The 11,203-nt window shown below is 39.5% G+C and overlaps 2 protein-coding genes across 3 annotated transcripts; one reads left to right on the top strand and one right to left on the bottom strand.

The window, feature by feature from the left end:
• Positions 1-6,128, bottom strand: LOC109908275 (ELL-associated factor 1). Of its 2 annotated transcripts, none has more exons than XM_020506881.2 (6): positions 5,860-6,128; positions 4,486-4,580; positions 4,197-4,333; positions 3,918-4,096; positions 3,577-3,810; positions 1-3,463 (listed from the first exon to the last, which is right to left on the bottom strand). In XM_020506881.2, exons 1-6 carry the CDS (start codon positions 5,960-5,962, stop codon positions 3,414-3,416), a joined length of 798 nt encoding a protein of 265 aa, XP_020362470.1. In that variant the 5' UTR covers positions 5,963-6,128; the 3' UTR covers positions 1-3,413. The 2 variants fall into 2 exon arrangements, with proteins under 2 accessions (XP_020362470.1, XP_031645007.1); XM_031789147.1 differs by having other exon boundaries at positions 4,480-4,580; positions 5,860-6,110.
• LOC109908268 (tRNA N(3)-methylcytidine methyltransferase METTL6) lies at positions 6,116-9,546 on the top strand. Its single transcript, XM_020506870.2, has 5 exons — positions 6,116-6,893; positions 6,980-7,114; positions 7,205-7,375; positions 7,469-7,610; positions 8,461-9,546. The coding sequence occupies exons 1-5, from the start codon at positions 6,591-6,593 to the stop codon at positions 8,613-8,615; spliced, it is 906 nt and encodes a 301-aa protein (XP_020362459.1). The 5' UTR covers positions 6,116-6,590; the 3' UTR covers positions 8,616-9,546.
• The last annotated feature ends 1,657 nt before the right edge of the window (positions 9,547-11,203 follow it).

The following is an 11,203-nucleotide window of genomic DNA, read 5'->3' as shown; positions in this document are numbered from 1 at the left end:
TGACTGTTTTCTTCCTTTATTTTGGTTGACTGATAAAAGGTTAATTACAATTTAAATACATGTGCACACTTTAATAAACCTCAAAGCACATAAAACTAGAGATAGAAGTCAACCACTTTGATAAATGTGGCAAGAGAGGTTGTACTGGGACAGTAACTGTATGGGTCAGAAATAACACTGGATGCCAGAGAGACACAAATTGGAAATAGCGTTAGCCATCCAAGTTCATGGATCCAAACTGCTGTGAAAACAAAACATATTACATTTGTATACCCATCGCTGTATACCCATGTCCCAGACACACAACAGCACCAGTTAAATACCATTTAAGCACCTTATGAACACACATCCGAACTGGGCACAAACTGGTTGAATCAATGTTGTTTCAACGTAAATTTGTCAATGTATTGTAACATGGAATCTATGTGGAAAATATATTGGATTTGAAAAAACTATTGTTTTGAGGGTGAAATGTCAACCACAGGATTATGTCATCGTTGTAACCCCTTTTCAACAAAGACAACCCTTGTGTAAAATATGTTGAATTTGTACCTTTGAAACAACGTCAGATCTTCAACGACATATCCACTATCAGAAAAAAAAACAATAGGCTCAGCAGCACCTTCTGTCGGAGAGATGATCTATATACAGTTATTCATTTGGTCTCCCATCCAGGGTTTTAACCAAGCCCATTCCTGCTTAGCTTTGATATTTGTCACCAAATATCAACAATTGAAGGAGATGTATCTTCTGATTGGATAGTTGCATCTGTGCCACTGACTTAGTCTGGCTTTTAATTCCAGTTCGTCTACAAATGAATAATTGATATGTTGAATTCATGTCTCCATCTCAACCAAAAATCTAAGTTAAAGAATAGGACTTAATCACATCTAACTTTAAATGCACTTCAACTTTGATTTAGTCATATTCTTTCATTTTGATTCTTGGTTGATATAAATTCATGTAGACAAACTGGAATGAAAGCCATATTAAGTCAGTGGCAAAAAAGATACATCTCCTTCAAATGTTGATATTTAGTTGTGTTGACAACCAAATACAATTCAATATCATTTTTGCAATACAGTAAATAGCCTATTAATTTGACGACAAATTATATGTTGGATTCACGTCTCCAACTAAACCAAAAATAAAAGTTAAAGAATAGGATTAAGCCAGTGGCTCAGATGAAACCATCCAAGCATTAGATACTTTAAAATGTTGAAATTTGATTTACTTTTGGAATACAGTAAATAGCATACAGTTAAGGCTATTTTACAAACTAATGTAAAGGTATTTATTCAACCTTAAAATGAGTAACACACATCCATGGCCAAATTTTGAGGTTAGCCTACAGTAACCATAAATATCTTCTGTAACAATAGAAATTGTGCATGTTCCAAGATAGCATGCAAACACCGCAGGTTTGTGGTGATCTTCACAATTGCTATAATAATCTGCGCAGATTCTAGCACGCTATTGATCACTGTCACAACAGTTGCTAAATTAAAAGATGTGATCCAATGTGACTGCTATCACTCCAAATCTGTTGAATCTATGGAACTAATGAAAAAACAAGTGGTCAATGTATAGCAGCTTTTACATGTTATGAGTAACTCAGTCTAATGAAAATAGATTTATATCTAAGTAAAAATAGGTGTTCAGCGTCTGTATTCTAAAAACTACTTGTTTTGCTTCTTTGGTACTTCTAAAAATGTCTACACAGGTCTGAAACTAGCCCAGTGATATATGGTTGGGAACTTTGGACAGTGATATATGATTGGGCCAGTAACCAGGTTTCCATTCAACCTTTTTATGCGAGTAAAGTCAGATTTAAAAAATGCCACGACAGGCCTGATGGACAGCACATTTTGTCGGTAAACTTTCCAAATTTCGACAAAACTAAATACGCTAGACAAGGTGGGATCTTTTTCTGTCTGTAAAATGAATTATGTGAGAAATATCGGTGGAAACGCATTTATGTGCAAATATTGATGTAATAACTGTCATATAGAAGTACATTTGGAGTCATGTGATATTGTGTGGTCCTCCCACTACGACTCAGGAAAGCTTGCAGTTTATTAGGCTATATGAAATAAATGATAAACTTCACAGGGTGGTGAAAGTGCACGGTGATGAGCCTTTCCAATAAATATTGGTGGCATGATGATATTCTGGTGACATGATGATCGATGCTTGGCTGCCGTTTGACAAATACAAATAATCACGCTCTTATCCGTAATAATCGCATCATGTAGACTAGCCTACCTGCAAACTGTTGGTAGCGCATGTGCAAAGACCAGAGATTCGCAATATAACGCAACATTTTTTCTTTAAAAAACAGCAAATGCGACGGAAACCCATTTAACTTGTATTTAATGGTAATTAAATCGCAAAAGTTGTTTTTATGTGCACTACGTCATCACGCACAGACTGTTATCCGCAACAAGTCAATGTGATGGAAACATCTCTGGTGGGAATGTGCACATATTGTTTTAATGCGGATTTTAGAATATTCGCATGAAAATCTGTCACCAATAGGATGGATACCTAGCTATTGAGTGAGACAGAATCAGAAAGTCAAATGATTGATGTGGAAATAGTAGAATATTAGCTATAAAGGGTGAACTCGAAGTACTGGGTGTTAGTTGCATTTAAAGATCAGAAAGGTGCTGTTAAAAGCAATGCAAAATATTTTAGGTGGAAACTGCTGAAAGTGTTGATATTACAATTAAACTAAAGTACTTTGACATGTAAAGGATTGACCCCGGCTCATTTACATGTTACTGATATTTACCTGTTCACCAGAACAGGTCAATATTCCAACTAAAACCTTTAAGTGGTCAATTGAAACTTTAGAAACTGATTTTACATAAAAAATATGAGTATGTCCTTTTGTATCATCTGTAGCTTAGATGGATGTGAGCTGTACCCTGGCCTCTTCAAAGACTGATTTTTGAAAGTGTCATGATACTGATAAAAACATGGAATGGGTGAAATGCTTTCAGTGCCTTCTTTTGATGTCCAGATAAATAGGGAAGATGGGGGTGATATTCATCCCCTGTGATGAAACAAGAAAACAACAAAGACTTGTGCTACAAGTTGATACAACTAGGAGCTCTAACTACAGAAAATATGTACATGCATTCTAATATATATTCTTTAGCATGTTTTCATATGTAAACGTATTTAAAAATACAAAACAAAATATACAGCCAATCAAAAATACACTATTAAATCTCCAGGTTCGCCGGCTTCACAGAGACATTAAAAAATACAATAAAACCAGACTTTACAGTTGGGTCGGTTACCACAGCAACGAAACAACGGAACCAGGCAAAGAGAAGAAAGAGGAAAGCAAGATGGTGTAATAATGAGAGGTAGAAAGAGAGGGCAGGAGAGAGACTGGGGGCAGTTCAGTCGTCACCACTGTCGCTGCCTGACTCGCTCAACTGGAGGTCATTCCCTGTGGACACACCAACACACACATTACTACATTGCAACCACAACCTAAAGACTTCTATCAAGAGATAAATGATTAGTAGTAATCCCAACGTAGAGCGCTGCCCTGGTACTCACTGAGCGTGTTCATCAGCTGGTTGCTGCCCTGTTGCCTGTCTGCTCCTCCGTTGACCACGGGGGTGGGGGAGGGCTGGATGAGAGGGAGTGGGACAGGTTGGGGATGAGGGGCGTCATGCTCCCCATCACTGCTGGAGCTGTCGTCCCCACTACCAGAGCCACTGGCAGAGTCAGATGAGCTGCTGCCGCTACTGCTGCTCATTTGTTCAATAACATCCACCTCCGCTCGCAGCTCTGTGCCAGGCCAGGAGGGGGCAACAGAGTCAGTACACAGACAAAGTCAATAGAGAAACAAGAATGATCACTGAGTAAAAGTGGTGGCAACACATAAAGAGGCTCACCTCTCTTGATGTCATCTAGCTGGGGCTCAGGGGAGGGGTTGTCCTTGGAAGGGGAGGGGGAGGTCTTGGACCCTGCACCAGGCTTAGTGGGGGCACGGAACTGCGCTGGAGGCTGGGTGGCAGTGGCACGCACCGACTGTTGCTCAATCCTGGCCTGGATCTTACTGCTGCCCTCCGCTCTGAAAAACAAAAGTCAACAGCTGCACATGTACTGTCACAAATTATCTGCAAAACACACTTTGTTACTATGCATTTTTGAGACAGTGTTTTGGTTAACACCTGGTTTTCTTGACCTGGATACTGCTGCTCAACTTCTCCAGCATGTACTCCCCAGTGTCATGATTGATGATAAGAACACAGTCTTTCTGATATGGCCGCTTATTCCCTTTGAATACTGTCATGGGTGGTGTAGAGCCCTACGAACAACACAATAACAAGTATCATGATCAAGTACACAGTTTGCTTTCATCTTTCTGCAGTGGAGTTATCAGAAATACCTTTTGTCATTGTACAGCACAGGCAAAAGACCACAGTTGAGTAACAATGACTAAAAAACACCCACTCTTACTGGAATGTGAGGTAATGTGATGGTGACTTCCTCTCCTTTACCGACTTGCAACTCTCCCTCGCAGCTTGTGTCAATTGAAGCTGGTTTGAAATCATCTACAAGTGTGAAAGAGTGAGAAAGGTAATTATGTCAGAAATACTACTTACCTGTCCAAAATTGTAATCAGTAACCTAACTTTTGGATTATGCAAACTCAGTAACGTAATCTGATTACTTTCCCCTTAAGGGGCATTAGAAGAAGTAAAAAAGGACCCATCAAATGCATTTGGTGTGTCATCATAGTGGTCTCTGACTTGTGGTCAGACTAGCTCAGGTGGAACAACCTGAAAATTAAAAAACTTCTTCAGGATTGGTGGGTCCCCTTGCGGGACGGTTGAGCTAACGTAGGCTAAAGCGATTAGCATGAGGATGTAAGTAACAAGAACATTTTCCAGGACATAGACATATCTGATATTGGCAGAAAGCTTAAATTCTTGTTAATCTAACTGCACTGTCCAATTTACAGTAGCTATTACAGTGAAACAATACCATACTATTGTTTGAGGAGAGTGCACAATTTTGAACATGAAAAGTTATTAATAAACAAATTAGGCACATTTGGGCAGTCTTGATACAACAGTTTGAACACAAATACAATGGTTCATTGGATCAGTCTAAAACTTTGCACATAGACTGCTGCCATCTCGTGGCCAAAATATAAATTGCACCTGGGCTGGAATAATACATTATGGCATTTCTCTTGCATTTCAAAGATGATGGTACAAAAAACTTTATTTTATTTTATTTGTATTATCTTTTACCAGATCTAATCTGTTATTTTCTTCTACATTCCTTCACATTCACATTTCCACAAACTTCAAAGTGTTTCCTTTCAAATGGTACCAAGAATATGCATATCCTTGCTTCAGGGCCTGAGCTACTGCCTGTAGATTTGATTTGGGTATGTCATTTTAGGCGGAAAAAGGGCCCGGTCCTTAAGAAGTTTTTAAACTTGCACCTTTTTTCAATACTGAATTGAATGTCATTGAGAAAACAGAAAGGTATTCATGTATTTTTTTTGCAAACATCCTTTCTGAATTTAAAAGTAATGACCTAGCTAATGTACGCTACCTACGTTTTCAAAAGTATTTGTAATCTGATTACAATAGTTTTGCTAGCAACGTTCTATCGTACCGGATTACCGTTAGTTTTTTGTGCTAGCTAACTAACAATAACTAGCTACATTGTTAGGTAACGTTAGCTAGCTGACGAAGATAGTTAGCTAACGTTATCTAATTTACAAACTTGTCAAAAGGCGTGACTAAAGTTGGGTATAGTAAAATTAACGTAACATATTTACTTATTTATATTTAATCAATAAAAATTGTCTACTAACATCTGATGGTGTGAAATGATGATTTTGGCCTCTTCTCAAAGCTCTCTCCGAGCTTCAAAACATGTTCTTCTTTGTCCAAGAGCGGATTTGTACTCCCATTCATAACTCTGCTAGAAGTTTAATATTCACATTTATTTAAATTATGCTGCGTTATAAAAGTGAATGATAATAACGTAGTATATAAGATACTTCAGCTAGCAAAGCTATTTTGAAAAACAATCCCTACGTCACATGACCACTCCTTTTCCTGTTTGTTCCAGTGCTGAAATGTCACCGATAGGATCTGAGCACCCTAATCGGGGTGACCCCAAAATAAACACCGACAAAATCAACATATTCAGCATATTTACTACATTAGAATTAGTAACGATGTATTATTAGCTATTAGTATAATAATACGATTTTCACTCACACGAATAAGTACAACGTTTTTACTGACTGAGATGAACAGGCCGGAATCATCGTAATCAAACACTGTTCCCACACGGATGAAGAAGACTGCATGCCACACGAGAAGTCTTAGAACATTTATGGAACATTTGCGTTCATAAAAAATGTATGTGAAAATATTTCCTGCATTTTCAATAACAGTCTATCTATCACTATAATGTGTTAGTGCCATCCATTAACATTAGCAAGATAATTTCATGTGGTTTGATGAAATAATAGATTTGAGGATGTCAAGGAAGTTCTGCTATTAGCTTCTGCCGTTAATTACACTAGTGCAAGTTATGGCACTATCAAAGCAAGACGACACAGCCAATGTTGTACTCCCTGGAGAGGAACACAAAGACGGATTGCCATGTCTTACCCCACCTGTCCAAAGCAAAACATCTACTGGCAGGACTTTGAATGAGAAAGAGATGGAGAAACTGACAGGTGACCAGACTTTGGTGTCTGACTTCAAGCAGATGAAGTTGGAAAAGGAGGCACAGAAAAACTGGGACTTGTTTTACAAAAGGAACACAACAAACTTTTTCAAGGATCGACATTGGACCAGCAGAGAGTTTGAAGAACTGAAAGTGTGCCTTGAGGTAAGACGATGGCATAGGAAGTTGTTAGGTTTCCAACTAGGGGTGCATCTCAATAAATTTCTCAATATGGTACGTTTCTCTCTCAGTTTGAAGCCCAGAAGCTGGTCCTGCTTGAAGCTGGCTGTGGGGTTGGGAACTGCATCTTCCCACTACTGGAGGAAGACCTCAACATCTTTGTCTATGCCTGTGACTTCTCACCACGAGCTGTGGAGTTTGTGAAGGTAAGAAGATGTACCACTGATGACCCAGAGCCAGTGGGACTTTTAACAAAACAACCCTGATATCCAGTGTAATTTTCTCTTTGTCCTCAGCAACACTCCCTGTACTGCGCTGAGCGCTGCAGTGCGTTCCAGTGTGACCTGACTAAGGATGACCTGAGGGGTAACGTCCCAGTGGGATGTGTGGATGTGGCCACGCTCATATTCGTCCTCTCAGCCATCCACCCAGACAAGATGCAGCAGGCTCTGGACAACATTTACAGGGTGAGACAGGGCTGAGGAAAAGGATGAAACTGCAGTAAACACTTTAAACATCCTCAAAATAACTTGTGACTGAATTGACATTCTCTGTGTCAGGTTCTGAAGCCAGGGGGTATCATTCTGTTCAGGGACTATGGCCTGTATGACCACGCCATGATGAGATTTAAGGCTGGAAACAAACTGGGAGAGAACTTCTACGTCAGACAGGATGGTACCAGATCTTATTTCTTCTCCAAAGGTCAGTCCATTCCTCTTTCCTCTCCTACATTTTCCCTCATAGTTATTTTAGTTTTTTTGTCTTTCTTTATTGTCTTTTTTTTTGTCTTTTCGAATTACCCACAAGCAGTAAGCAGTCGGTCTGGTCTCTTCTATGGGACTCTTTCTCTGTTTATACATTTTGAATCATGGTTATTGTCTAATCTTGATTGTTTGCCAGTAGTGTGGTCCAGTGCTGCAAGGAAAGACCTAGTTAAGCTGCAGCTGGCCCAGAACAGAGCGGCACGTCTTGCTCTTAGTTGTAAACAGAGGGATGATATAAATACTATGCATGCCAGTCTCTCTTGGCTGAGAGTTGAGGAGAGACTGACTGCATTACCTCTTCTTTTTAGAAGAAATATTAATGTGTTGAAAATTCCAAATTGTTTGCATAGTCAACTTACACACAGCTCTGACACACACACTTATCCCACCAGACATTACACCAGGGGTCTTTTCATAGTCCCCAAATCCAGAACAAATTCAAGAAAACATACAGTATTATATAGAGCCCTTATTGCATGGAACTTCCTTCCATCTCATATTGCTCAAATAAACAGCAAACCTGGTTTCAAAAAACAGATAAAGCAACACCTCACGGCACAATGCCTCTCCCCTTTTTGACATAGATAGTTTGTGTGTATGCATTGATATGTAGGCTACGTGTGCCTTTTTTAGAAATGTATGTAGTTCTGTCCTTGAGCTGTTCTTGTCTAATGATGTTCTGTATTATGTTTCATGTTTTGTGTGGACCCCAGGAAGAGTAGCTGCTGCTTTTGCAACAGCCAATGGGGATCCTAATAAAATACCAAATCTGAACGTCTGTGTTTCAGAGCTCCTAGCAGACCTGTTCAGAGGGGCGGGGTTCGAGAGTGTAACCAATGAGTACGTGCTACGAGAAACAGTCAATAAGAAGGAGGGGCTTTGTGTGCCCAGGGTGTTCCTTCAAAGCAAGTTCCGAAGGCCAGACCAATTACAGGGCTCCTGAAGTCCCTTTCCTCAACAAATGTTTGAAACCTTCAAAGGCACAAATGGACTGAAACCTACATATATAAAAGGATATCATTGGACAAAAGCCTACACTGCCGTATTGCTGATCAAGTGCTGCTTGTTTGATTATGCCTTTTTATTATTAGAACTGGTGGAAAAAGTACCCAATTGTCATACATGAGTAAAAGTAAAGAAACCTTAATAGAAAATGACTCAAGTAAAAGTCACCCACTAAAATACTACTTGAGTAAAACATTTTTTTTAAATAGTATAATCAAAAGTAAATGTAATTGCTAAAATATACTTAAGTATCAAAAGTAAAAGTAAATGCTATACATCATTTTTAATTCCTTATATTAAGCAAACCAGAAAGCACAATTAGTTTTATTTACTGATAGTCGGGCACACTCCAACACAGACAGACAAACAAACAAAGTTTTTGTGTTTAGTGAAGTCTGCCAGATCAGAGGCAGTAGTGATGACTGAGTACGTACATTTTACAATTTTCCTATCATGCTAAGCATTCAAAATGTAACGAGTACTTTTGATTGTCAGGGAAAATGGGAGTCAAATTTTTTTTTACAAATCTTTAGGAATGTAGTGAAGTAAAAGTTGTAAAAAAATATAAATGATAAAGTACAAATACCCCCAAAAAACTGCTTAAGTAGTACTTCTATGTATTTTTACTTAATTACTTTACACCAATGATAAAACTGTATATGATGGAGAATTTCTTAGAGAGAATGGTTTGGTTGTGTAGTTTCAGAGTTGTTAAAGTTCCAATACTATTTTTTGCTGCCAACTTTTCCAATCATGTAATACATTTTCTTTACCACAAGGGGGCAACAAACTCTGTTTAAAAAAAATATGTAACATCAAGTGCTTTTTGGTTAGTCAAAATAAATATTCATATTTTTTATCCTGCTCAATTTGTTGAATGTTTCCAGTTGATCATGTTTACCTAGCATTCATACACAATGTGCATAGTTGGCAAACCCATGTTGACTTCAAAAAATGTAAAAGTGATGATTTAATGTAGATGTCTTGCACCTACTAATCTCTCGTGGACAGATGCATGTAACATATCTGACACAATTATGCTAGATTTGAGTTCTTGGTGTCTGAGATTATGCACCTTAATGATTTTAAGTGGGCAGGAATTGTTTTAGTGCAACAGTAACAAATCCTGATATTTTAAAATTGAGAATACCTCTGATTTGATGTCTAGGCACTGAACAACAAGCATCTGTGACACCACAAAGTGACCCCTGACCCTGTAGTAGGATGAGTCAACAGGATGAGTCAACAGCAAGAAGCTGAAATTGTTAATCACATGTAACCTTTTCAAAGACCTTACAGGTGTGTGTGTGTGTGTGTGTGTGTGTGTGTGTGTAGGTTTTGTGTGTGTATTTTTTCATGTGGAACTGACCCCACCATGCATTTGCCCTTTCCAGCAGTGGACTGGGTCTGTGTGGGTTTGTGCCATGTCACCTTTGGGAGATGAGACATGTGTCACTCCTCACATCATCAGGAACGGGAGGGCAGCTGTATCCACAGCACACGAGGAGTCTGACATTCAGGGAAATGCCACAACCCCACCAGACACTTGGGGCTCAAAGGCCAGCTCCCTTCTGGCTTTTTATAGCCTATTCTGGGTTTACTGATACAAAGCACTGCTGTTTAAAATGGGTCTGACCATCATTTCAACATCCCAGAACCAAAGTCTTGCTTTGTTTATTTAACCTGGCAAGTCAGTTAAGAATAAATTATAATTTACAATGACAGCCTACCCCGGCCATTTACAATGACAGCCTACCCCAGCCATTTACAATGACAGCCTACCCCGGCTATTTACAATGACAGCCTACCCCGGCCATTTACAATGACAACCTACCCCGGCTATTTACAATGACAGCCTACCCCGGCCATTTACAATGACAGCCTACCCCGGCTATTTACAATGACAGCCTACCCCGGCCATTTACAATGACAGCCTACCCCGGCTATTTACAATGACAGCCTACCCCGGCCATTTACAATGACAACCTACCCCGGCTATTTACAATGACAGCCTACCCCGGCCATTTACAATGACAGCCTACCCCGGCTATTTACAATGACAGCCTACCCCGGCCATTTACAATGACAGCCTACCCCGGCCATTTACAATGACAGCCTACCCCGGCCAAACCCAATTGTGCGCTGCCCTTATGGGACTCCCAATCACAGCCGGATGTGATTCAGCCTGGATTTGAACCAGGGACTGTAGTGACACCTCGTGCACTGAGATGCAGTGCCTTAGACCGCTGCACCACTCAGGAGCCCATTTTAACATCTGTCCACAAGAGATTAGTCTGAGAAAGGCTTTGCACAGTTTCACTGACATTCATCTCTGAAAGAGATCTATAATTTCTTTAGAAATTGGGTTGATTTATAGATCAGATAATCAGTGCAGCTCCCAGGTCAGACCGACCCTACCCACTGAGTACAGAACTCAATTCAATGTCTATTCCACCTTGGTTCCGCGTAATTTCATTGAAACGATATGGAAATAACATGTATTCAACCAGTGTGTGCCCAGTGGAT

The sequence above is a fragment of the Oncorhynchus kisutch genome, linkage group LG2 (assembly GCF_002021735.2).
Source record: "Oncorhynchus kisutch isolate 150728-3 linkage group LG2, Okis_V2, whole genome shotgun sequence".
NCBI classification, from domain to species: Eukaryota; Metazoa; Chordata; class Actinopteri; order Salmoniformes; family Salmonidae; genus Oncorhynchus; species Oncorhynchus kisutch.
Note: the sequence above shows the minus strand (reverse complement) of the source record. Positions and strands in the feature narration are given on the sequence as shown.